This window comes from Melanerpes formicivorus, unplaced genomic scaffold (assembly GCF_026170545.1).
Source record: "Melanerpes formicivorus ecotype bairdi unplaced genomic scaffold, bMelFor1.0.p_v2 SCAF_2, whole genome shotgun sequence".
NCBI classification, from domain to species: Eukaryota; Metazoa; Chordata; class Aves; order Piciformes; family Picidae; genus Melanerpes; species Melanerpes formicivorus.
The window spans coordinates 9,629,790-9,657,574 of record NW_027142354.1 but is presented as its reverse complement, the minus strand read 5'-3'; the positions used below and the strand labels follow the sequence as shown (position 1 = coordinate 9,657,574).

Genomic DNA, 27,785 nt, shown 5'->3' with positions numbered 1-27,785 from the left:
AACCTTGGTAATACTGTGATACTGTGAATTCTGTTAGATTGCTGGAGTTGAAACCTCTTTACAGTAAATTTCCTCTACCTTGTGGAAAGAAGGAAGTAGGAGAATTAAATATGTGTTGGTTGAAAATTTTTAATTGTCTGATTTAACTCAGTGTTGCTGAGTGCCGTGGTCTAGTCATGGGGTCTGTGTTGATAGGTTGGACTCGATGATCTCCGAGGTCCTTTCCAACCTAAGTGATACTGTGATACTGTGATACTGTGATTAGGAATTCACTGAGCTTCATCTTCAGCTCGTCCACAATCAGCATGACATGAAGATTTTTCTGGAAAACATACATTGCAGGTCTGACATTTCAATACCAAACAAATACAGCAATAACATAACAAAATCATTTCATAGAAAACATTGAAATCATATTTCTAAAATGTAATCTCAGAGTAAACCCCTCTGGGATGGTTGCTGCTGTTTGTTACATCCCTGGCCTCATACCCAGCAGTGTACTAATAACAGCTGTGGCTGTGGCAGTTAGTTAGAGGAGATGCAGTTGGACATCTGCACAAACAAAACTGTAAAGGCAAGTACACCATTGCAGATGGCTTTCTGAAGACCAGGAAAAAAAGTCTACCAAACCAAACAAAAACCCCAACTACAGATGAGAGAGCTGCCAACTGTTATGCAAATGTAGAGAAAACCTTAGAAATCTGTGCTAAGATGTCTACATGTTTAATATGCCATCAGGCACTTAGCCTCAGGGAAGGAGGCCTACATAAGGTTTTTTCCTCCATCTTTGGAGCGTAGTAGTTCAGCAACTGTTTCTCAGCTGGTCTATTTAAGCCTGAGCACATGTATTGAAAAGAAATTTTTCCTCTTTCTTGATTTGTGTATGGTTCATTGAACAAGGTGGCTGTTTGAAACCAGGAGTGTTGAGTATTGTATGTCATGTCACCCTTTGCTTTTACCCCAACTGACCTTTCAGCTCTGCAGAAGGGAACACATAGAGCAATTAATCAGCCCATGCTCATTACTTCAGGTCACTTCCATGGCTTACATAAAAGGAGGGAGAGGAATATAAATGCAAATATTTTGAACCATTTGCTTTTAAGGGTAGGAGGGAGCATGATAACCTGGGCTGCCTGCTGTGTTACAATGAATTTTGGTGGTGTGTTGCCTTTTGGTGGTGTTAATTTGAATGCAGTTGGCTGGGTGGCCACCTCTTAGCAAGAACAGCCAGAGCTGCCTATGGCTGCTGCAGCTGTAGGGAAAGGGCTGTCATATCTTCACAACAGAATTAGGGGCATCCTGAGGCAGGGGGTGGGATGGAATATCCTGAGCACTTCTTTGTATTTAGTATGTTTTGTGGTAGGAATTGTTAATAGGTAATGATCCATGGGCAGCAGTGTGCTTCAGATCTCAGCAGGCATACAAAGTATCTGTGCAAACAATACAAGATATCTTTGAAAGTAGCTTTATGGAGAAAGATAAAAAAAATGTACATGTTACACTACAGCCAATTATTTGTCCAGTGTTTCATGTGCTTAGAAGGCTGAGCTCCCACAAGACTTATTTCAAAAGCTTTCCTGGGGAAAAGTAGTAACTGGTCCCTTAGTAGCATGCAGACACTAGTAAATTTAGGACTTTCTGAATGATATTATTAAAGAGGTGTTTTGTTTCTGTTCAAGGAGTCTGTAGCTGTTATCTGTTCTGTGTGTCTCTGGGATTTATTTTATCTTTCTGTTTTGTCAGACAGACCTAAAATAAGTCTGCTCTGTAGCAGTTGCAGATTCCTTAGTCAACTCAGATCCAATTCTGGTAAGAATCTGTGAATGTGCTGTAGTTGGTGCCTCTTATGTCTTTTGGCCTTGATAAGGGCCACAAATCTAAGTTTAGGTGTAAGAAGTGCTGGCAGGATAGGACCTTTGATTGCTGCTACTATGTAGAGAAGATTTGAACTTATGCAAATATATAAGCTATTTATCTTCCCACTGAGTATGTTGCACAGTCTGACGCACAGCAGCACTGTGTGATGTGTGGACTAATTGGGGTACAGTGTCCTCCCAGGTTGCTTACAGTCTCTTAATCATTACAATATCTAATCCCAGATTAGATGCTCAGGAAGAAGAACCATTTCCAAAGCCAGTCACAGTGTTTGTTAGCTCCTAAGCGAATGACTCACTGGTGTGTCTTTAAGAGATTTCCTTGGAGCATCCATAGAAGATTATTGTTCCAGCACAGGTCTGAGAGCATCACAGATACATTCATGTCATGTAACTATAAGACTAAATCTTCCAAGGAGAAGACCACATAAAGCCTTAGAAGGTGTGTTTTTTTCACAATATTACTAGAGCAATCTTCTCAAATAATCATACTCACTGGTGTGTGTAACTCAGCATACTACCTGAATTTATTCCAAATAGGGCACTGTCAAGTGGTCTGCCCTCTCCACTGTTCTTTTGAGGTGGTATGATATTGTTTTGCTCTTAAGAATAGAATAGAATAGAATAGACCAGACCAGGTTGGAAGAGACCTTCAAGATCATCTCCTCCAACCTATCAACCAATCCAACCCACCTAATCAATTAAACCATGGCACCCAGCACCCCATCAAGTCTCCTCCTGAACACCTCCAATGATGGTGACTCCACCACCTCCTCAGGCAGCCCATTCCAATGGGCAATCACTCTCTCTGTATAGAATTTCTTCCTAACATCCAACCTAAACCTCCCCTGGTGCAGCCTGAGACTGTGTCCTCTTGTTCTGGTGCTGGCTGCCTGGGAGAAGAGACCAACCTCCGCCTGTCTACACCCACCCTTCAGGTAGCTGTAGAAAGTAATAAGGTCCCCCCTGAGTCTCCTCTTCTCCAGGCTAAGCAACCCCAGCTCCCTCAGTCTCTCCTCATAGGGCTTGTGTTCCAAACCCCTCATAGATTAATTTACTCCAGTATACACTGAGCACAGTTATGGGGAGGATTCTGCAGTGATGCACATCCTGCAAGCAGAAATATATTTCATAAGTTTAGCAAAATCTAATTGCACAGGTCTAGTCTAATACCAGAATTAAAATAGTGTTATTCATTTCTGGTAAGCCAGGAAAAAAAGCTGGACTGCTTGAATTCATATTGTTTCACATTTTTTTTATCAACAGCAATCAGGCAGACTCTTGTTCAAGAAAAAAAGGTCTCAAAATTAACCCCTAACTCAGGATCAAATCTCACTGTTTTGTGAGGCTGTTAGTGTCATCAAAGTGAATTAAAATGTAGACAAAATAACATTTTTATATTGGGTGACAATTAATTTATTTTCTCCCTACAATCTCAGATGAAGTTATTGCTATTTTTCTGCTTTCCGGTCCCTGAAATAAAACCGTTCCCAATCCCTTCCTAACCTACTCCAAACCTAAGCTATTTAAAAGGAATTATATCAATTTTCCCACTCAGCTGTCATTCTCTGGGCTTGTGTACCTGATTGTGGGCAGCAGAGTAATAAATATGCACCATGTGAGGGAATTCACCCCTGGGCTTGGCAGCTGAAGAACCTTCAGAGGCATTAAATTCACTGTGGGAAAAACTATGGTAGACAAGTAAAGAGAAGGGGTTGTTCTCTATACAAAAGAATGGCTTGAATGATTGGAGGCTTGCTGTGGGCGGGTAACATGCCAGGAGAGATCTCGTGTATAAGGGGCACAGATGATGCTGTAGTCAATGTCTGTTGCAAATGTGACTAAGAAGTGGGATGCTGCCTTTAGACAGCTGGAGATAGATTCACAGTCAAGTAGTCACCACTGCCTGAGTGTTTTAGAATAAGCCTTTAGAATAAACCTTTATTTATTTAGAGTAAACCAAACCAGGTTGGAAGAGACCTTCAAGATCATCGCGTCCAACCCATCAACCAATCCAACCCACCTAAACAACTAACCCGTGGCACCAAGCACCCCATCAAGTCTCCTCCTGAATACCTCCAATGACGGTGACTCCGCCACCTCCCCGGGCAGCCCATTCCAATGGGCAATCACTCTCTCTGTATAGAACTTCTTCCTAACATCCAACCTGAACCTCCCCTGGCACAGCCTGAGACTTGTGTCCTCTTGTTCTGGTACTGGCTGCCTGGGAGAAGAGACCAACATCCCTTCAGGTAGTTGTAGAGAGTGATAAGGTTTCTTAACCACTTTCCTGGAAGGGCAATGCAGCAGAGTGCTAGAAATCAGGAGATGAATTCAGTACATTTCAGAGCAATTCTAGATGCAGGTGATCCATGAATTGACTGGCAGATGTGTTCTGCTGGATCTGTTACTCACAAACAAAAGCTGGTGGATGGTGTAAAGGTTGAGGGCATGTTTAAACTGTTGTCTTGCAAACTTAGGTTTTGGAGAGTGTTTGTCTCTAGCTGCATCAGCTTCTGGAACTGATGTTCTATTAAAAGCAAGGAGGATGCTTATTGGAAATAAAAAGTGCTGAAAAGTTTGTTTTGGTGTTTGGTTTTTTAATTACAAAACTGGCACAGCGGTAGGTAAGCACTAATGAAAGTAAGGTAGCTGGCACTCCTGGTTTGGGAACTAATGGTTTTGGAATGAATATTTTAAAGCATTTTGGACAAAACCAGAGTGCATCTTGTTATTATGTCATCTGTTTATAGCAGTGATGTGAATCCTAATTGTTCAGAGCATTGGACAGTGATGTTCTGGAGTTGCCTGGCTGTGCTGCTTAAGGAGTGGTGGAGCGAGGTAATCACTTACACAGCAGTACCCTGTGTGACCATTTCAGAGCAATCCATCAACTTTGAAATGTCTATTGTGTGAATGAAGATAAACCATTAAGGTGGACATAAGTTATTTTAGTCATGGTCCACAGAGCTTTAATCTTTCCGTAGCCTGGAACCTCAGTAGTGGTGAGCTACTCAGTGGCCAGACCTGTGGAAAATACTGCACTTGCATAGATGAAGTGGATGAGATGAGAGATTACCAAGAAGGGTTGTCCTGACAGAATGGCAAGATACGATGTCTGCTCTGGAAGAAGTAATTTTGCACTTGTAGCACAAGTAGCCAAGTCTGGTTGGGTAGTGTAACAGCGATGAACACAGAAATAGGGGTTTGACTGAAAGACAGGCAGGTGCAGGACATGAGCAACTGCAATCTGGATCAACAGGAGGATGGGAACTCTCTAAGTAGATTTATGGAGCATGGTTGTAAGAAGCTAATGCTCTGCTCTCAGGGTGATACTCAACATAGCAAATTATTCTAGCTTTGGTTCATTGTGGAAGACTGGCAGAGTGATGGAAAGCATTGTTAGTGTCTGGATGGTTTTGAAACAACAAAAGGAGAAAAAGTGTGCTTATCTTTGAACTTCAGAATACAATCTCTGTGGGACTGGATTTGAGAGCTGGACCCTTATGGGTTCCTTGCAACTGGAGATACGCTATGAAACCTACTGTGGGGCTATTTGCACTTGGTGAGACTTCTTCATTACCAAAGCCTTGTTTTAATTTAAGTAGGAGTTTGCTAGTTTTTAGTCTTATGAAGTTGAGTAATTTTGTCTCTGTATTGTAGTTCTGTGTAATGAGAAATATTTTTATGAAGTATTAAAGCAGGCTTGATGAGTCTTTGTCTCCCTACGGAATGGCAATCAAAAGAGCAAGGCTTGAAGAGTAGCCTGGCAAAGCCACTTCCATCCTTACAAGTAATTTCCACCAGCGCAATACAGGGAGCCTGGGAAGCAGTTGGTGCTTGGCCTGATGCCAGCAGTGACTGATCTGTAGGGCCCCAAGTTCTGTGTAACCAAACCTGGTGTATGTCTTGCATATGAGCAAAAACTTTATAGTATTTAATCAAGGCAGGAAATTGTGAGAACCATTGCATTGTTGGTATGCAGCCAATTCAGTTCAGGGGTTGCACACAAGAAAACTTAATGGCTCTGGCAACCAGCCTATCAACCTCTGTCTCCATGAGCAAAGGGAGGAGCTGGAGGACAGTGCTTGAGTGACTTGCATAGAGGTGAATCAGTCTTGAGCACTTCTCCACCCCATTGCCCCTACTCATGACAGAGGAAGCCTGGTTACCCTGTCTGAAGTTATTGCATGTGTTAGCAGTGGCTAGCAGGGGTTGGTGCAGGCTGCCTGTGCTTTCAGAAATAGGACACAAACATGGTGAACAATGCATCACCTTGTGGAGTCAGATGGTATGAATTCAGCATTGTGTTACTCATCTCCTTTTCTGCACCATGTATGTAATGTGTAGGTTTTTATATGAGGCTTCTTTTTTTCTGTGCTGAATTGGAATATTAAATGCACATTGCAGAGTAATAGATTGGATTTTGAAGTATCATGGTGATATAGTGACGTCACTAGCAACAAACAAGCTGTCAGCCCGTGGCTTGGACAGGAGCACTCTGCATAGGGTTAGGAACTAGCTGGAGGGCTGAGCCCAGAGAGTGATGGTGAATGGTGCCACATCCAGCTGGCAGCCAGTCAGTAGTCGTGTCCCCCAAGGCTCAGTGCTGGGCCCCATGCTCGTTAACATCTTTATTGATGATCTGGATGAGGGCATTGAATCCATCATCAGTAAATTTGCAGAGGACACCAAGCTGGGGGAAGGAGTTGATCTGCTGGAGGGTAGAGAGGCTCTGCAGAGAGACCTCGACAGGCTGGACAGATGGGCAGAATCCAACGGCATGAGATTTAACACATCCAAGTGCCGGGTTCTGCACATTGGCCACAACAACCCCATGCAGTGCTACAGGCTGGGGTCAGAGTGGCTGGAGAGTGGCCAGGCAGAGAGGGACCTGGGGGTACTGGTTGACAGTAGGCTGAACATGAGCCTGCAGTGTGGCCAGGCAGCCAGGAGGGCCAATGGCATCCTGGCCTGGATCAGGAACAGTGTGGCCAGCAGGAGCAGGGAGGTCATTCTGCCCCTGTACACTGCACTGGTTAGGCCACACCTCGAGTACTGTGTCCAGTTCTGGGCCCCTCAGTTTAGGAAGGATGTTGACTTGCTGGAACATGTCCAGAGAAGGGCAACAAAGTTGGTGAGGGGTTTGGAACACAAGCCCTATGAGGTAGCCTGGAGAAGAGGAGGCTCAGGGGAGACCTTATTGCTCTCTATAACTACCTGGAGGGAGGTTGTAGACAGGCAGGGGCTGGTCTCTTCCCCTGGGCAACCAGCACCAGAACAAGAGGACACAGTCTCAAGCTGCACCAGGGGAGGTTCAGGCTGGATGTTAGGAAGAAATTCTTCATAGAGAGAGTGATTGGCCATGGGAATGGGCTTCCTGGGGAAGCGGTGGAGTCACCATCATTGGATGTGTTTAGAAGGAGACTCGATGGGGTACTTGGTGCCATGGTTTAGTTGATTAGATAGTGTTTGATGATAGGTTGGACACGATGATCTTGAAGGTCTCTTCCAACCTGGTCTGGTCTGGTTCTGTTCTATTCTATTCTATTCTATTCTATTCTATTCTATTCTATTCTATTCTATTCTATTCTATTCTATTCTATTCTATTCTATTCTATTCTATTCTATTCTATTCTATTCTCCCTTATTTGCCAGTTGTTTTGGTCCACCAAACAAAAGAATTAGCAGCAAGAATGTGTTCTTTCAGAAGTTGCAGAGTTACACATGGTATGGCACAGTTTAGTCTGTCAATCCTTGTGAAACAATTCTCGTAAAACATTTGATCTTTAAAGGCAGGGACTCAGCTACTGTGCACAGTATTGCTAACATGTTCTCATTGTTTCTGGGGGCAACTTCAAACAACTTTCATGAAATTACATGTTTAGTTCTGCTGTCACAAAGAGTGGTATTTCTTTCATTGTTGGCACCAGTTTGCCATGGTTAGGCTGCTGCAAAGTGTATGGCTTAGAGGTCTAAATTCTTTTTTTTTTTCCACTCTATCCACAACAAAGAGGAAGCTACTATGAATTAGAGAGCTGCGATTCCATGAAACATTTCAGTGATGCTGTGGTAAAACCAAGATGTTTTACATAATAAAATAACCCCAAGTGAGCATTTTATCCTTCTTATGCTTGATTTGAATTTTACAAGGCAGATGGCAAATAATTAAGGTTGCATAACATTTCCCATTAAAAGAGGTTTGTTTCAATCTCTTTATAACTTTGCTCGATTTAAATGGTTCAGCCTCTGTTTCTCTTTTGTCAAGTTCTCTACCTCCTTGTTTTGATTTTGTTCATCTTCAGCAAATGGATTAATTTCTGAAGAATTAGACATGGGAAAGTAATGGAGCCTTTTGCTTCTTTAAAAAAATCTTAATATCAGTCTCATAGGGATAGCTTAAGGCCACCGTGCTTCAAAGGAATTATTTGAAACCAGGAACAATATGAAATTGGCTATAGAGCTACACTGCCTTCTGTCCTTATGAAAAGCCATCCAAATTAGCCACATAAAAAGTCACAGTTAGGCCGTGCCTCATAGGGATGCATTCAGCACATCAATGCTATATTTGTGTCTTCTTTTTTTTTTCTCTTTTGGGTGGCTTTGTTGGTTTTGAGCTTTTCTTCCCGTTGAACTGAGGCAGCAGCCTTTCCTCTGAAATGCTTTGGGCTCATCAGTGTTCGCGTGATTCACCATCTCCATGGCATGAGCGAGCACGCTCCTCCCCGGAGCTCCCAGAGCTGACTGGGACTTTCTTTCCCTGGCCGATTACTGTCTCTGCAGACTGCTCTGGCACCAAGCTCACCAACACTGAGCACAGAGGTTTGCTCTCCTGTGATGCCCAGGTAACTGCTGCTGGGTGTGCAGGAAAAGTGATCTGGTGTTTGGGTGGGAATAGTGCCAGACAAAAAATTGCAAAGGTAGAAAGTACAAAGGCAGAAGAAGAGAGTTGTAGGGTAACAGGATCAGGAATAAGAGAAGGAGATTGAGGCAGTACCTGAGAGGTGTGGAGATGCAAGATCAGGAAAGGAGCAAAGGATGTGGTTTAAAAGGGACAGGGCAGCAGTACAGCTAATGGAGAGGAATGGAAAATACTTGCAAAACATGTTGTCCTCCCCATCTAGTGGCAGGGTGGTAAATCTGCCAAATGAGTATCTGTTATCCCAGAAAATAAAGCATTGAGATTTCCTGAACTGTTTTGATTTTGGTGGGGGGAGAGGGTGGTGGTGTGTAAATTTACCTGTTTGTTTGTTGGGTTTTTTTTTATTCTGGTATGGTTTTAATTTTAGGTGACCAATGTATGTCAGCAAATAATGCAAGCTCTGTGTTAACCTTTAAGGTTTGAAATTCAATCACTGAAAAGTTAGGACATTTTGAAGTAAAATTTGTTCGTGCCACTTGGTTTGATATAACCTACCTATGTGCATACAGTCAAATAATTAGTGTGCAATTACGCTCTTGGAAGTTAATAGTTTCATCAGCAAGGCTAAACCATTGTGTATGAAGTTAGGCTTTGATCTGTCTCGGCAGTAAGATGCAGCTTAATGGAAACTTCACTGCAATTTTTTTCCTAGGTCAGTGTCTAAAAAACTTTCCCAGATTTGAAACAGTTTGTAGTTTAATTACAAGAAACATTGGTCCAAATACAAAGATTTGTACAAGTCTGAGTATCAAGAGTGAGTGAAATTAGTGCATAATACTGGGCACTTGGAAGTTTTGGTTTAAAATAACACAGGAGTTTGTTGGTTTGGGTGTTTGGTGTTTTTGCTATGTTTGTTTTCTTCCCGAGTACTTAAAACACGGTGTTGAATAGATTTCATTACTGCATCATATGGTGCTTAGTCAGATGTTTTACACTACCTATTGTACCCTGTCATCCTTATCAAACAATTAAAAATTAGGTCTGCAGAGCAAAGGGCCAAGTCTTACACTTACCCTAAGACTTTGTTCTGTTTGTTAGACACAGGCCAAGGAGTGCAATGGTGGGTTTTCCCCATGCAACTAAGGCCCCAAATCCAGTGACAATAATACTTTAACACTTGCTTTGATCTGGTAGAGAGACTGCTCATGTATACCAGACTGAAAGCAGTGGGATGAGGTAAGGTAAGAGTTTTGTTGCTTCTTTTAGGAAAGCAGACTGACAAGTGTGGGGTTTTTTTGTTTTATTTTCATTTCTTTTCTGTAGCAACCTATTGTTAACATCTTACCTGTTAATCCTCTAGAAGACTAAATTGTCAAGGAATACTACTTGTGGTGGTTTGAAAACACTGATATTCCCCACTACCAGAAATCATTGATTTGGCATTTTATGACTGTAGGGCATTACCATCCTGGAGAGGGGATTCTGGGTCCCTCTCTTACTTTCCAAGTCCCAAATGTGCAGGTGTCTTTCTCTTGTTTTCAGGGTTTCTGGGTGGTATTTTCCCTTTCCCTTTCTTTCTGTTTCGTATATACTCTGATGTAACCTGAAACTTCTGTAGTGGAGGAGTAAATATTCTGTGGAAGTCAACTGGGAAAAAAATCCCTGCCCCTTTTTTTTCCTCCCTGTCTTATCTCTTGGTAAGAGAGGAGGGAGGAGGTGGGAGGGGAAAGGGCTTGGGGGGGAGCACTAAAGCTATTACACTGCTGCATCCTTCAGACTGCTTTTTGAAATCATAGAATGTGCTTAAAATAAAAGCTATTCAGTCAGAGAGAAAAGGGTTCCCTGAACCCACAAGGGTTCCTTGTGGCCCCCTGTACTCTGCATTGGTTAGGCCGCACCTTGAGTACTGTGTCCAGTTCTGGGCCCCTCAGTTTAAGAAGGACATCGAAACACTTGAACGTGTCCAGAGAAGGGCAACAAGGCTGGTGAGAGGCCTTGAGCACAAGCCCTATGAGGAGAGGCTGAGGGAGCTGGGATTGTTTAGCCTGGAGAAGAGGAGGCTCAGGGGTGACCTCATTGCCCTCTACAGCTACCTGAAAGGTGGTTGTAGCCAGGAAGGGGTTGGTCTCTTCTCCCAGGCAACCAGCACCAGAACAAGGGGACACAGTCTCAAGCTGCACCAGGGGAGGTTTAGACTTGAGGTGAGGAGAAAGTTCTTCACCGAGCGAGTTGTTCGTCATTGGAATGGGCTGCCCAGGGAGGTGGTGGAGTCACCGTCCCTAGAGGTGTTCAAGAGGGGATTGGACGTGGCACTTGGTGCCATGGTGTAGTCATGAGGTCTGTGGTGATAGGTTGGACTCGATGATCCTCGAGGTGTCTTCCAACCTTAGTTATACTGTGATACTGTGAAGACTGGAGAGGGAGTTACGTCTCTGAAGGCCAAGAGCTGCAGATTATGGCAGACAGGCAATGCATTCACCAAGACAGCTAACAAGCAGGTACCTGGAAAGCCAATGACACCAATGCTGATGGAACTAAATAAAAACCTGCATAGAATTGGAGTGATTTATGCTTTTATTACATGTAAAGAGCTATCATAATACTGCAGTTAGGGCAGGCATTGCCCTGTCAGTAGTAGTCTGTGACTGTGTCTAAGAGAAATTAACTGTCCATGGAAATTCTATGGAGAAGTTTTGGTTTTTAACAACCATCTGCACAGTGGGATGGGGGAGGCAGCTGGGGGGTGGGAAGGGGTGAGGGAGCATAGAAAGGTAAGTCTGACACTCATCATAAGATCCTCAGGGAAAAATATGCTTTGGCTCTGCTGGCTTTGCTGGCACACCTGGAGTGATGAATTATTCTTGTAACACAAAAGCCAAAGAGCTCTAGTAACCATTTGATGAGTTCATAATAAAAGGATAATAAAAGTAAACGTTAGTGGTATTTAAAGATTGCAAGTGAGTGCCTTCATGTTCAAATACATAACTTAATATAACTTAATTTATATAGCATTTCCAAAGGCATGGAGCTCAGAAATAATGAAGCTTGTTTGTGTGGCCTCAGTTCTGCATATGCAGTGCTGTAATTACCTATTAGAGTCTGCTACCCTTATGCCAAGCAATATCTTACCCCTCAGCAAGTCCTGTTTCCTGGCAGCTGCATATCAGTAAATAACTGGTCCCTAAACTGAAAATAAAGTTTTTAGCTTCCTGGGATACTTGCTTTGGAAGAAAACTTTTCCAGTAAATGATGTCTTGAGAATTTAGTTGAGCTTTTGGCTGGTAGTAGTTGTATTTGTCTTATGCCTCCTTAAATATGACAGTGTAGCCCTGGCATGGTTTTTATTTTTGACAGTGACTGAAGTGATTAAGGATAAATCATGCAACAGAAATACATTTTCTTAAGTCAGTGTGTCAGCTTTGTTCCCTGCCCAGAAATGGTAGGAAATAGTCCTTTTTTGCTTTGCTCTTTCTGAATATATGCATTTTGTACCACATTAAATGCTTGTTTTATTTACCTTACAGTACTAGGATATCTCTTTTATATAATGAACAGTAGAAGAATTAGAAAATGGAGTGTTTCTCTTGCTCTAAGTAGATACAGCACCCCTTCCACTGAAGTAGGGGCCTGGGTTTCCCCAGGTGAGTGTACCTTTGATTAGAGTAATAACTCAAATAGAATAGAATAAACCAGGTTAGCTCATCGCGTCCAACCTATCATCCAACATCACCTAAGCAACTAAACCATGGCACCAAGCACCCCATCAAGTCTCCTCCTGAACACCTCCAGTGATGGTGACTCCACAACCTCCTCGGACAGCCCATTCCAATGGGCAATCACTCTCTCTGTGTAGAACTTCCTCCTAACCTCCAGCCAAAACCTCCCCTGGCGCAGCTTGAGACTGTGTCCTCTTGTTCAGGTGCTGGTTGCCTGGGAGAAGAGACCAACCTCTGCCTGTCTACAACCTCCCTTCAGGTAGTTGTAGAGAGCAATAAGGTCTCCCCTGAGTCTCCTCTTCCCCAGGCTAAGCAACCCCAGCTCCCTCGGCCTCTCCTCATAGGGCTTGTGTTCCAAACCCCTCACCAGCTTTGTTGCTCTTCTCTGGACTCATTCCAGCAAGTCAACATCCTTCCTAAACTGAGGGGCCCAGAACTGGACACGGTACTTGAGGTGTGGCCTAACCAGTGCAGTGTACAGGGGCAGAATGATCTCCTTGTTCCTGCTGGCCACACTATTCCTGATCCCAGGTCAGGATGCCATTGGCCCTCTCAGCTGCCTGGGCACACTGCAGGCTCATGTTCAGCCTACCATCGACCAGTACCCCCAGGTCCCTCTCTGCCTGGCTGCTCTCCAGCCACTCTGACCCCAGCCTGTAGCACTGCATGGGGTTGTTGTGGCCAATGTGCAGAACCCGGCACTTGGATGTGTTAAATCTCATGCCGTTGGACTCTGCCCATCTGTCCAGCCTGTCGAGGTCCCTCTGCAGAGCCTCTCTACCCTCCAGCAGATCGACTCTTGCCCCCAGCTTGGTGTCATCTGCAAATTTACTGATGATGGACTCAATGTGTGCATCCAGGAACTTAACTACTGAGTAATAGCATTCAGCCTTTGTGGTTCTAACTGAGAAATAGTCGTCTGCACAGAGCAAGCTACATAAACAAAGCCAGGCTTCTGTGAATCTTTTTGCAGCTTTTAGTTGGGAAGTTGTTGTTACTGTAGTGGCTGGCAAGCATTATTAATGTATTATTTTTCTAAGTCTGGAAGGAAGGAGGACTCTTGAGTGTCTCTGCAAAATTTATACGCTGCAGAGCTTTGCCCAGGAAACTGCAGCAGAGAAATGGTTACCTGTGTTACTTCTGTTGGTCCCACTATCTTGTAGGTGGTCTAGAATTCACCTCTCAAGGGAAGAGGAATCCCAGCAGATGTCCCAGACATAAATCTGTGTGGTGCAATGTTCAGCTTGGCTCTTCAGCTAAGAAGAGCTCCTGTGTTGGAGTCTGGTGTTGACAAGGCTCTCCCTCTTTGAGTGCCTGTGATACCTCAAGGTGCTGAGTCAGGAGATGGAACCCACATGACAGTGAACTTTTTCTTAGCAAACAAGGTCATGGTACTGCATCATGAAGAAATCTCAGCTTCTGTAACAAATTATAGCCAATTTTAGCCCATGCTCCATTGCATGGATCACTGTAAGCCTTCATACTTCTACTTCTTTTTTTCCCCCTTGTATTCTCCCTTTTGGTGTTTTGAAAATCCTTATTTTTACTGATTCTTTCATAAAAGATTTGATAAGAGCTCAGTAAAATCAGTTGTCAGAGCTAGTGCAGAACAGTTTCTTTGGTACAGACACTGTCAAACTCAAGTGACTGGTCTGTCTTTGTAAATGTGTTTCTGTTATTGTTAACTGTAAAATGAAATAGCCACTAAATCTAGCCACTAAATCTAGAGGCTGTTTCTCTCCTTGCAGAGTTTCTCCTGCAACCCAGTTTTCTTCATAAAAGCAAAAGGATGAGACTGAAGATGGTTTAAAGCAGTTATGGGATGATGGCCAGGATTCCACTTAGTTCAGCAGACAACAGTGAGTCTGAATTTAAAGTCATTGAAAGCTGAGGAGGGAAAATCTTAGGTAATGGAAATCTCTTAAGCTTTATTGTAGATGTCTTTTAACAGGGAGTGAGGGAATTGTCCTTCATATGGCAGGCTAATAATTTGGAATCCAGTGAGAGCTACTGCACTGTTGGTAGAAGCTCTGTGGAAACAAAGTGGTTGGAGGTACCCAGAAGGTCAGGGAGCTGGTTGAATGTGTTCTAAAAGTAATGCACTGGGAGAGCTGTGGTGCTGGAGGTGTCACTTGCATAGTTGTGTGAGGTGACAATGCAGAGTGACCCAACCAGAAAGACTTTGAAAGGGAATAGGCTTATTTTTGAGCTAACTTTCTTCTGCTTATAAATTTCGTATTGCTTCATTTGTGGAGTATTTTAGGCTTTCCTGAACCACTTGGCAGCCCTTCTTGCATAGGGAAATGCTAGAAGCACCCCAATATTTAGAGTGCACCTGCAGGTGCGCACAAGAGGAAGATCATTAAAGCAGAAAAACCAGCTACTTTTGTGTATAATGCCCCAAAAGCCAGTACCTATCTGATTTTACTGTAGAAAAAAAGCAGTTCCAGAACCTCACCTTGCTTTCATGAAGTCAGGCTCACCTCTTATGATCAAAACTCAGCAGACTGAGATGTCAACAAAGATAACAAGTGTTTGTTCTTACATAGGGCATACTGAGCCTTCACCTGAATATGGTGTGTGTATGCATGTGTGGATGGCCCCATATAGCAACAGACTCGTTCTGTTACTGTAGAAAGGGATTAACCACTCTGAGACACAAAACCAGTTTTGCTTTGCTTTTGAATGATCACTGTGTTGCCATGGCAGGAGTGCCACCATTCCAGGCCTGCTCTGTATCTCAAATGTGAAGTCACTGGGATGGCAGCTGGGAACCTCAGTGCACATGGCATTGAATCCTGTTAGACTCGTGCAGCCTGAGCAAATCTGGGAAGAGTTGAGAGTTTCAAGGAAAGCATGGATGGGCACAGCACTGCGAAGGGCTGTGATGGCTTGTGTATGTCAGTGGGCTGGCAAGAAGAAAGCACTGTGCTGGTCTGAAAGCTGTGTGAGTCTCCTAAATTAATCAGTGGATACTGTTCATTTAGGGACTTTCTTTTCAGTTAAAAATACATATTGCCTCAAAACAATGCTTTATTTTACTTCTTACCTTTGGGGGGGGAGAAATCATAAACTTCTCTTGTAGCAAAACTGAGAACAAAGAGATCCAAACAAAAAATGTTTGGATCCCAAGATCAAATTACTTAATACAGCAATGTATAGCCAAGTATCCATTTTCCCCTTCTTTCCATCCCCACATTGACTGCACTGTACTGCAGCTGCTATCTGTGTTTTTGCAGAACTCAAAGGCTGCAGTCTGCTTTGATCATTGTGCCCTCTGAACAAGGATATTGAATAATGAATGCTCAAGTTGCTCTCCTCAGCTTGAGCAATCTGACCTTGGGATCAGTGTGATATTGAAAGCAAGCTAGTCTGTGCCTAGTTCTCCAGTTCTCAGTGGCAGGTATAAGCTTCATTGTGAAATGGAAATATTCAGAAGAATTACTTCACAGCTTGGAGCAAGCTCTCTAGTTGAAATCCAGAAGTTTTTCATCTAGAAAAATGTACAGGTGCTCCATTTCATGATCTCCGAGGTGACCTTCCACGTACAACTGCTACAGCAGTACACTGACACACACTGAATGTGAGAATCTGCCTGACACTGTGGTATTAAATGCTGCCTGCATCAGTCAGAAATCTGAGGTGGACAGGCAGCTGGTACTCTTGCACCATGGCTTGAAAATGTTTTGCCCTTGAGCAAGGTGGTCACAAAATACTTGCTACTGGTTGCATATTCCCCAATCTCGGTGGTGCTTGAAGAGCACATGGCCTAAAACAGGCTGCACAGCACAAAATGATGGGTGACTGGAACTAAAGTAGCCCTGCATGCCCCCAGGTAATGGTATTTCAGATTTTATTTTGGTGATGTGTAATTAAAAAGCTTCAATTTGCACGTCCTCTCTGTATCTGGGTGAGCTTGCCAGCCTCCTGGTCAGCTGCAGAGCTATCTTCACGGCACAGACTTTTTCAGCAGAAAAGAGGGACCTTTTTTCCCAGTGGTCCTTTTATGTTGGTTTATATTGCAGTAAGATGATGCAATGAAATTATCTGGAGGAGATAATGTGAGTGTCAGCTTTTTTGTCAATGCTGTGGTAGTTATTGTTTTTTGTTTATCACCTTTAAGAGACTGAGTAGCCTAAGGGCTCTCCCTACAAAGGCACTCGGTTTGGTATGTTCTTCTATGCTATTTAATATTTTAGGATGCAATGCTTTTTAAACATAGTCAGCCAAAAGCAATCTTTCATAAAGATCAACAGAGCAGTTATGCAATTTTAATCTAAAAAAAAAAAAAAAACCTCCACCCTGTGTCCCTGTAGTTATTTGCATCATCCAGTTTTATGTCTGGATTGTTTCCAGAGAATTTGGTGTATGCTTCTGGTTTTAGTGTGTTGCAGTTTAATGCTGAATTAGCTGTGACAATCTAAAATCATCTGTTTATCTCCCCAGTCTATAGTACAATGAAAACAATGGGAATTCTTACACTATTCTGTGAGCTGTAAACACTAATGCTGATGAATTTTCATTTGTGCTTAGCTCAGCAAGAACACCAGCAATGGAGAACATTTGTGACGGTGCTTCATGTGACAGCTCTGATCATAGTATCATAGTATCAGTCAGGGTTGGAAGGGACCACAAGGATCATCTAGTTCCAACCCCCCCTGCCATGGGCAGGGACACCCCACACTACATCAGGCTGGCCAGAGCCTCGTCCAGCCTGGTCTTAAACACCTCCAGGGACGGGGCCTCAACCACCTCCCTGGACAACCCATTCCAGGGCTTCACCACTCTCATGGTGAAGAACCTCCTCCTCACATCCAGCCTGAATCTCCCCACCTCCAGCTTCATTCCATTCCCCCTAGTCCTATCACTACCTGAGATCCTGAGAAGTCCCTCCCCAGCCTTCTTGTAGGCCCCCTTCAGATACTGGAAGGCCACAATTAGGTCACCTCGGAGCCTTCTCTTCTCCAGACTGAACAGCCCCAGCTCCTTCAGTCTGTCCTCATAGGATGGTAGACTTCTATGATAAGTGCCAGAGCAAAATTACATTGGGATCATCACTGCAGCTCATGTCTTTTATTTATGTGTAATAATATTGGGATTGTTTATATTTGCAAACCAGGCACTTAACTTCCACAGTGTTGGAAGTATAAAAAGATGTATTTAAGAATAGAAAATATGTTAATGTGAAACTAACTGGAGTACTGTGCCCAGTTCTGGAGCCCCTATTACAAGAGGGATATGGAGGTGCTGGAAGGTGTCCAGAGAAGGGCCACGAGGATGATCAGAGGGCTGGAGCACCTCTCCTATGAGGACAGACTGAAGGAGTTGGGGCTGTTCAGTCTGCAGAAGAGAAGGCTCCGAGGTGACCTAATTGTGGCCTTCCAGTATCTGAAGGGGGCCTACAGGAAGGCTGGGGAAGGACTTCTCAGGATGTCAGGTAGTGATAGGACTAGGGGGAATGGAATGAAGCTGGAGGCGGGGAGATTCAGGCTAGATGTGAGGAGGAGGTTCTTCACCATGAGAGTGGTGAAGCCCTGGAATGGGTTGTCCAGGGAGATGGTTGAGGCCTCATCCCTGGAGGTGTTTAAGCCCAGGCTGGACGAGGCTCTGGCCAGCCTGATCTAGTGTGAGGTGTCCCTGCCCATGGCAGGGGGGTTGGAACTGGATGATCCTTGTGGTCCCTTCCAACCCTGACTGATACTATGATACTGTGATAATACAGAGGTGTGATTAAATAAGACACAAACTTTGCTTTGCTTTACTCTTTCAGTGGGTACAAATGAAACAGATATTTTGTCACTCACAGAATCACAAAACATTAGGGGTTGGAAGGGACCTGGAAAGATCATCTAATCTAACCCCCTGACAGAGCAGGATTAGCTAGAGTCGGTCACACAGGAATGCATCCAGGCAGGTTTTGCATGTCCCCGGAGAAGGGGATTCCACAACCCCTCTGGGCAGCCTGTTCCAGTGTTTTGGTACCCTCACAGTGAAAAAGTTTTTCCTTATGTTCATGTGGAACCTGCTATACTCCAGCTTTTGCCCATTGCTCTTGTCCACTCCTCTAACTCCTAACTTGCCAATGTACTCTGTAAGCACTGCTATTTGGACTTTTTTAGCTAATAATGACAATTTCAAAAACTTGACATATGAAAGACTCAGATCACCTGCACTAAAAGTAATGAACTAGTCTATAGTCTGGAAATACTCTTTGCTTCACCCTAGTTTCCACAACAGCTCTTTTTGACTTAGTTGCCTTAACAAGAGGATCTAAGTGTTGACTTCTAACCAAAACTAGACACATTGGTTTTGAAAGAATAAAGGGAAGTCTAGATCCTAGCTCTAAACCACTGGAGTGCATTAGATCTAAGCCTTTAGAGAATTCACACACATTACAGTGCTTGCTGCATCACTGCTGTAGTAATGGGCAGAACCTTGTAAATATTTCAGAGTATTTTTATCAGTGTTGCTGATTAGAACATTTTGTTACAAAAGGGTTTTGACTGGAGCTTTAATGGGGCCTCTGAGGCTCCAGAGCAAGTCAGGATAAAGGAGGAGTTTAAAGGAGGAGTTTGCCTTAGTTGATGAAGACTGGGTTGGATTGGTCAAGCAATCTGGACATCCATAAATCCATGGGTCCTGATGGGATTCACCTGTGGATGCTGAGGAAGCTGGCAGAAGTCATTGCCAAGCCTCTCTTCATCCCCTTTGGTAAGTTATGGGGAATAGGAGAGGTGCCTGAGGACAGGAGGACAGCAAATGTCACTCCAGTCTTCAAAAAGGGCAAGAAGGAGGACCCAGGTAAGTCTAGACTGGTCAGCCTTATCTCCATCCCCAGAAAGGTGTTGGAGACCCTATCCTTGGTGCTGTCTCTAGGCAGATCAAGGATAGGAAGGTTATTGGGAGCAATCAATATGGTTTTACCAAGGGGAAGTCATATTTAAGCAACCTGATAGCATTTTCTGAGGGCATAACCAGGTGGATAGATGATAGATATGTTTTATCTTGATTTTGGTAAAGCATTTGACACTGTCTCCCCCAACATCCTTGCAGCTAAACTGAGGAAGTGTGGACTGGATGATCAGGTAGTGAGGTGGATGTTGAACTGTCTGAAGGAACAAAGTCAGAGACTTGTGGTCAGAGTCTAGCTGGAGGCCTGTAACTAGGGGAGTCCCTCAGGGGTCGGTACTGGGACCAGTACTATTCAGTATATTCATCAGTGACCTGGATGAGGGAACAGAGAGCACTGTCAGCAAGTTTGCTGATGACACAAAACTGGTTGGAGTGGCTGACACACCAGAAGGACACTTGGACAAGCTGGAGAATTGGGCAGGGAGAAATTTAATGAAATACATCAAGGACAAGTGGGTCCTGGTGGACAGGATGACCATGAGCCAGCAATATGCCCTTGTGGCCAAGAAAGCTGATGGCATCCGGGGTGTATTAGAAGGGCTGTGGTTAGTAGGTTGAGAGAGGTTCTCCTCCTCCTCTACTCTGCCCTGGTGAGGCCACATCTGGAATATTGTGTCCAGTTCTGGGCCCCTCAGTTCAAGAAGGACCTCAGGGAACAGCTTGAAAAAGTTCATTGCAGAGCCACAAAAATGATTAGGGGAAAAGCGGGGTCTCTTGAGCTTGCAGAAGAGGAGACTGAGGGGTGACCTCATTAATGTTTATAAATATGTGAAGGGTCAGTGTCAGGAGGATGGAGCCAGGCACTTCTCAGGGATGTCTAATGACAGGATAAGGGTCAATGGATGCAAGTTGGAACACAGGAGGTTCCTCATAAACTTAAAGAATGGTTTTTTTCACTGTGGGGGTGACAGAACACTGGAAAAGGCTGCCCAGAGAGGCTGCTGAGCCTCCTCTGGAGACATTCAAAACCCTCCTGGATGTGCTCCTGTGTGACCTGCTCTAGGTGATCCTGCTCTGGCAGGGGAATTGGACTAGATAATCTTTCAAGGTCCCTTACAAACCCTAACATTATGTGATTCTGTGATAACCATACCCATTCTGCTAACAGTTTCCTGGAGCGTTTAAATTAAGAAGCCTGAGGATGTGTTTCAGATACTTCTGTTTTTCTTCTGAAGTGATAGCTCTGTTCAGAGAAATCTTTCTGGTGTTTCTCTATGAACTAGGACTTTTAAGAGACCTTGGGGTTTTTTTGGATGGAATGGAGGTGTCTTGACAGTAAGCACAGTATAGGTTTTCCATCCTGACACTACAGTTGTTCCTATCTGTATACTGTTCCCCTAGAGCCAGTGCACTGTAAGTGTCCTAAAAAGCTCCCATCCCTTGTGACCAAGATTCTTCAAAATGCATACAGGCCTCCCTCCCTGTTGGGATCTTCTGATTCTCTCCTTGTCTCCTGCAACCTTTCACTCAGTCTTACAGTCCTCCCATGCTTCATAGAATCACAGAATGAATCATAGAATGGTCCAGGCCAGAAGAAACTTCCAGAGGTCATCTTGTCCAATCTTCCCACAGTCAGCAGGGACATCCTCAACTAGATCAGGTTGCCCAGGGCTTCATCGAGCCTTACCTTGAATATCTCCAGGGAAGGGACCTCAACCACCTCCCTGGGCAACCTGTTCCAGTGTTCCACTACCCTTATAGTAAAGAACTTCTTTCTGATATCCAATCTAAATCTGCCTTTCTCTAGTTTGAAGCTATTGCCCCTCATCCTGTCCCTGCAGACCTTTGTGAACAGTCTCTCTCCATCCTTCTTGTAGGCCCCTTTCAAGTACTGGAAGGCTATCAGGTCTCCCTGAAACTTCCTCTTCTCCAGGCTGAGCAACCCCCATTCCCTGTAGCCTGTTCTTGTCGCAGAGGTACTCCAATCCCCTGATTATTTTTGTGGCCCTCCTCTGGACCCTCTCCATCAGGTCCGTGTCCTTACTATATTGAGGGCTCCAGACCTGTACACAGTACTCCAGGTGAGGTCTCACCAAAGCAAAGTGGTGAAATCACCTCTCTGGATCTGCTGGCAGCACATCCTTTGATGCAGCCCAGGATGTGATTTGCTTTCATTGCTTTCCCATCTCATTGTGCTTTAAAAAGTCTTTATTTCCAAGCTCACCTCCAGCACTGCTCTAAGCCTCCCAGCTGAACCCTCTGAGCCTTCCTGGTGACACTGGGAAGCTCTTTGTCCATAGTGGCTGAGAGCAGACTTTTCTTACAGTGCTTTGTTCCTGGCCTCAGCACCTGCTCAGGGGGAGCATCTACTGGCTACCAGGACAGCACAAGCACTGCGCAGGAAGGGCTCTGCAACAAGATTGTTAAAGGATGAAGTCTGCTTCAGACTAGTCTGTAGAGGCCAGCAGCAACCCAATGTTAAATTGTTGCAGAGGAGGAGGAAAGCAGGAGATATTTTATATGAATAAAGTTGTGATGCTTAGTTCTAGTGTTTCTCCACCCTTCAGATGTCCACATAATGATCCCAGATACAGCTATTATCATCAGTATGTACAAATGGATTTCAGTAATGAGAGAAGGAGACGGTTTGGTTTTGTGTTCAAGCTTTTGTGTTTGGATTTCTCTGCTTGATCCACCTCCATGCTTCTCAGCAGGGTTGTAGAGCATGTGTTAGCTCAAAGTAAGAATTCTCTTGCTATCTTGTTTTGAAGGACTCTTGCTTTGCTGTTACCTATGTGTGCATGAGAGCTTACGAAAGCAAAGGTAGTGCTGGCTGCAGTGTAAATTTTGTGCACTGAAAGCAGTGCTTTATAATAATCTTAGGGGAAAAGCACATGAGGTCCTCAACAAGGTTAGGGCTTCATAGTGTGCTTGTGCAATGAATAAATGAAATCTAGAAGTAGCCTTGACTCAGTGTTCAGTGCAGACACAGCTGGAAGAAATAGCAATGTATAAGAAGTTGGTTTGTCCAAGGTCAGTCCAACTTCCTGTAAAATGCAGCAACATCAGAAAACATTGTCCCCAGCTGTATCAGAACACATTGTCAGGCTACTTCTCCTCTAGTTCTTCTTGAGGAGTAGTTTCAGAGTTGTTATTGAGAAGTGGCCTTTGTGAAAACTTGTCTTTAGCAAATGCACCTGAGAGTCAAATCTCACCTTATGGTCAATTGGAATTGCACTGATGGAGTCTCCATCCTTAGAGGTACTCAAAACCCAACTGGGCATAGCCTTCTCAAAGCCACTCTACTTTAGCAGATGGGAATAGACAAGGGTGATCTCCAGAGATACCATCTAGCTTCAACAGCTTGGATTCTGTGATTGTCTTCCCCAGTATATCTGCACTATTACCCAGGCTCTCTTCAGTCTTTGAGTTTCCAGGAGCTACACAGAAAAATATCCTCTTATCTCTAAGAGGATATTTTCCCCTTCATGTAAAAGTAGTGGCTCAAAATAAGGGACAAAGCAAGTATTAGGTAGTTGAAATATGTCTACCTGGCATGTGTTAGGTTATATCTTGCTGGAATCAGTGCTTTCAATAGTTGGATTTAAGATGTTTAATTGTCTGATTAATTTGTTTGTATGTTAGAGCAAGTGGTATTTTCTGTGGGAGCACACCTACACTAGTTACTAAATACTTGTGCCAATTCTTATTTGGTATCCAGCAGCGTCAAAATTCCTGGTTGTGCCATCTGTTCTTCATCACTTGTCATATGAGCAGTCATATGAATGTATACTCAAACTGTGCCACAAAATAGTCCAAGGAAATGTCAGACAAAAGCAAATATGGAAGGGCCTGTGTACCTAGGCACTGTTATAAGTGCATTATGTAGATGCCATTACAGCGTTGTATGGAAGTTAACGGAGTATTACATAATTCTACGGCACAGCACTGGAAGAAAAAAGAAAAGAAAAAGCTGGCCAATGCGGTGCCCATCCATAAGAAGGGCTGGTTGGATGAGCCAGGGAATTACAGGCCTGTCAGCCTGACCTCAGCGCCAGGCAAGATCATGGAACAGGTCATCCTGAGTGCAATCACACAGCACTTAGAGGATGGCCAAGGGATCAGGCCCAGCCAGCATGGATTTAGGAAGGGCAGGTCCTGCCTCACCAACCTGATCTTCTATAAGCAGGTGACCCGCCTGGTGGATGTGGGGAGGCCTGTGGATGTGGTCTACCTGGACTTCAGCAAGGCCTTTGACAATGTCCCCCATAGCAAACTGCTGGCCAAGCTGTCAGCCCATGGCTTGGATGGGAGCACACTGCATTGGGTTAGGAACTGGCTGGAGGGCCGAGCCCAGAGAGTGGTGGTGAATGGTGCCACATCCAGCTGGCAGCCAGTCACCAGTGGTGTGCCCCAAGGATCAGTGCTGGGCCCCATCCTCTTTAACATCTTTATTGATGATCTGGATGAGGGCATTGAGTCAATCATCAGTAAATTTGCTGATGACACCAAGCTGGGGGCAGGAGTTGATCTGCTGGAGGGTAGAGAGGCTCTGCAGAGGGACCTCAACAGGCTGGACAGATGGGCAGAATCCAACGGCATGAGATTTAACACATCCAAGTGCTGGGTTCTGCACATCGGCCACAACAACCCCATGCAGTACTACAGGCTGGGGTCAGAGTGGCTGGAGAGCAGCCAGGCAGAGAGGGACCTGGGGGTACTGGTTGACAGTAGGCTGAACATGAGCCTGCAGTGTGCTCAGGGGGCCAAGAAGGCCAATGGCATCCTGGCCTGGATCAGGAATGGTGTGGCCAGCAGGAGCAAGGAGGTCATTCTGCCCCTGTACACTGCACTGGTTAGGCCACACCTTGAGTCCTGTGTCCAGTTCTGGGCCCCTCAGTTTAGGAAGGATGTTGACTTGCTGGAATGAGTCCAGAGAAGGGCAACAAAGTTGGTGAGGGGTTTGGAACAGAAGCCCTATGAGGAGAGACTGAGGGAGCTGGGGTTGCTTAGCCTGGAGAAGAGGAGACTCAGGGGAGACCTTATTGCTCTCTACAACTACCTGAAGGGAGGTTGTAGACAGGCAGAGGTTGGTCTCTTCTCCCAGGCAGCCAGCACCAGAGCAAGAGGACACAGCCTCAGGCTGGAGGTCAGGAGGAAGTTTTACACAGAGGGAGTGATTGCCCATTGGAATGGGCTGCCCGGGGAGGTGGTGGAATCGCCATCACTGGAGGTGTTCAGGAGGAGACTTGATAGGGTGCTTGGTTGCATGTTTTAATTGATGAGGTGGTGTTGGATGATAGGTTGGACGCGATAATCTTGAAGGTCTTTTCCAACCTGGTTTATTATATTCTATTCTATTCTAAAATGATGCACCTGCACTGAGATGCAAAGAAACTTGTGCTGAAGCTCTTGGAACACCAGCATTCTCACTAACACTCAGAAACAATATTTTTATTCTTTTGTAAGAGTTTCCTCTTTCTTATGGTGCCTCAGGCCAGGCTGATGGGAATCACAGTGTAGGATCCTCACATACTACAGTGGGGCTTTCTCTGAGAATCTTCTGAATGGCTCCCCAGGCTAAGGTAGTGGTAAGGTATAAAGATTTTAAAATCACTTTGCTGAATAAGACACTTATTTTCAGGCTTAATACCACCGATTTGGAACACAGGAAAAAAAATATGGATTTTGATAGTGGTAGATCTTACAAAGTTTGGAGGTGTAAATATTCAGCGTTGCTCAGATTACCTTGCCAGAAATCTGTCCCTCTGCCTATAGGTGTGGCAGTTGAGGCTGGGTGCCTCCTGCTGCTGCCACACAAGCTACACCTCTAGTGTCCCAAGGGTCCAGCCCAGTAGGTGGACACAGGAAATAGCATATTTCATACCCATAATATCTTGTTCCCTACAAATCTATCTGTAAAGTCTTTCTCATCCTTCTTCCTCCCTCTCTGCTCCTGTGGGAGATGCTCCCTATCGGGTAATGGTGGGGGAGTACCTCAAGGCCTCTTAGGCCTGGCTAGGCCTAATGCCAAGGGGAGAAGGTGAAGGGGCCGTCTCAGACCTGGCCAGCTGAGACTAGCCTAACAGTGTGGAGGGAAAGAAACAGCCCTGGGGATTTTGGGTACACCCTCAGGTGGGGAAAAAGGAAGTGTTGGGAGGTTTTGGGGTATGCTGTAGGGGACTCTGTATGCTGTGGATTTCTTTTGTCACTATGCTTGTAGCTTTCTGTAAAACACCAATTGCTTTTCCATCTAAACTTTCCATCACTTTTGCAATCCATTTGTGTGAGTGTCATTCTTTTGCCCCTGTCAGGGGCAAGAGAGGATCTGCCTGGCCTCAAACCAGGACAATAGGTCAAACTAATCCTTTATTACTCTCCTTGAGGCCTTTAAAAATGGCAAAATAGTGAAATCTTTGGTTGGGCTGCCTTTGAGGTGTGAGAGTTCTTATTATGATTTAGAATCAATATGTGTTAAATCAAATAGTAGTTACCTATATTGACCACAAAGACTAAATACAGTTGTTTGGGTTTTTTTTGACATTTATTTAAATCTTCACACATGATTTGTTGTAGGTTTTGGGGGGGGGTTTAGTTTTGGTTTGGGTTTTTTAATTCACTTTGTTGGGGGGGGGGGGCAGGGCAGGGTGATTGGGTTGTGGATGACATGATGGGACTTCTGAACTCTGTTCTAGCAAAACATTGCTCTTGAGCCCTCAACATTCTACTGACACTGTTCTCCTGTTTCAATCACCTGCCTCCCCTCTGCAAAAAAGGGTACACTAAGTGTCACATAAGTTCTTCCTGCTACCTTTTATCCTATATGCTCTTCCAGAAACCTGCCTGTGGAAGGAGGTAAAGGGAAAGCAAAGAGTTTTGTCAGGCCTTGTAGGGAATGAACTCACTGAAGTACTAAGGGACCTTAGTGTTGTTAAAGCTGATGAGCACAGGAAATTGCTTGGACCCTTCTGGAAAAATTATTACTTCTGTTTTCCAGAGTGGCTCTAACACAGTAGTGCACATTTAGCTTCTAAAGCATGAGTAATCAAGTTTTTCAACTTTTATTTCTAGTGATATTTTAATTTACAATAATTGTTTGGGGTGTTTTCCCCCCCCCTCCCCTGTGCTTTATTGATTTAACTATCTTTGTGTCCTTGCTTGCAAAGAACTTCAAGCTGTCTGTGGTTCTTAGAATTCTTACAGTCTGTCTTCCCAAATGGCTTGCTTTGGATTCAAACACTCCTATAGCGGAGCTGCTAGACTTGAAGGTGTTGTAAGCTGAGAAAATCATGACATCTAATTTCCTGGCTTGGCTTTTAATTCTAAATAGATGCCAAGAATATTGTTGTGATTTGAATTATAATAGTGAATGCAATAGTGAATCTTTTGGGTTTTATTTACAAAGGGTTGTCGATGTCTGGTGCATTCAGAGCCCCAGAATTACCCCTTTCAAGAGTGAAAGAGCCTTATCAGAAGTCTATTGAAAATAATGGGAATCTCTCCTCCGTGTGATTTCACTTCAGGTCATAAATTGTCCTCTCTTCAGTTCTGCATAATGGATGTGTTAATAATTAGTAAAGAGCCTATGAAGTTTTTGCTTTTATCTTGTACTATACTTTTAGAAACCTACAATCTGCAAACTATCTTTAGCAACACAGTTTCCTCGTTGCATACAAACATTGCAACATCTTTGAATGGTTTGCTTCTTCAAAGTCATTCTGCAGTGTGGTGTTTATCAGTGTGATTAATTGAGCTTCCTCTAAGGGAAATTAGTTCAATTATTTTTAATTAAAAATTAAAGGCTGCTATTCTTTGGAAGTAGTGGTTTCCAAAGCATTACTGAGAAGTAAGAGGGAAAATTACCTGCATTTATAACATTAGCATAGAAGGGGGGGGGATGTGTTAAATACTACTCCCTATGAAAAACCAACACAGTTAAAATGGAATCCTCTTGTGGCTCTTTCCTCAGCTTGAATGGGTAACTTTTATTGTAGCCCCAGTGTTTTCTGTGTGACCTTAAGGATTTTCCCTGTGCAAAATGGTGCAGAATGGTATTAAAGTGGTATTTCAGAACCATCTTGTAAAAGAAATTTGCCAGTGTATAGGTTGTATTATAATAGAGTGGTTGAGCTCCTGTTTAGTTAGATGGTCATTAACCTCTTTCTTTTTCTTCCCTATTTTAGCAACTGAAGGTTCTAAAACACAAGACAAGAAAGTTACTTCAGGACAAAGCAACACTGGAACTAAGCCAGGTATGCCATTCAGCATGCTTGATGTTATAAAGCTGTTTGCTGTAACAGCATGTGAAAAACATCTGTCTTCTAAGGAAGTGTTAAAATGTTTGAAGCTCTTGGACCTTTCTTAATATTTCACTCAAAACTGGTATCAATGACTGTTTCTGTTTAGTTAGGCAGGAATCTCTGATTGTTTGCAAAGAAACAAAACTGGGGGGGGGGGGGCAAAATCTTATTTTAGCTTAGG

At 44.0% G+C, this 27,785-nt stretch overlaps 1 protein-coding gene across 10 annotated transcripts in view; it reads left to right on the top strand.

Annotated features, from left to right (window-relative positions):
* The window catches only part of MAP7 (microtubule associated protein 7), a 148,530-nt gene that overhangs the window by 56,292 nt on the left and 64,453 nt on the right, over window positions 1-27,785 (top strand). For 9 of the 10 annotated variants that reach the window (XM_068150207.1, XM_068150224.1, XM_068150232.1 and 6 more), the window contains exon 2: window positions 27,488-27,556. In XM_068150207.1, the coding sequence (XP_068006308.1) occupies window positions 27,488-27,556 (69 nt within the window). Of the gene's footprint in view, window positions 1-14,262; window positions 14,312-27,487; window positions 27,557-27,785 lie in introns of those variants that run through there. The other variant, XM_068150252.1, reaches the window with a different exon arrangement.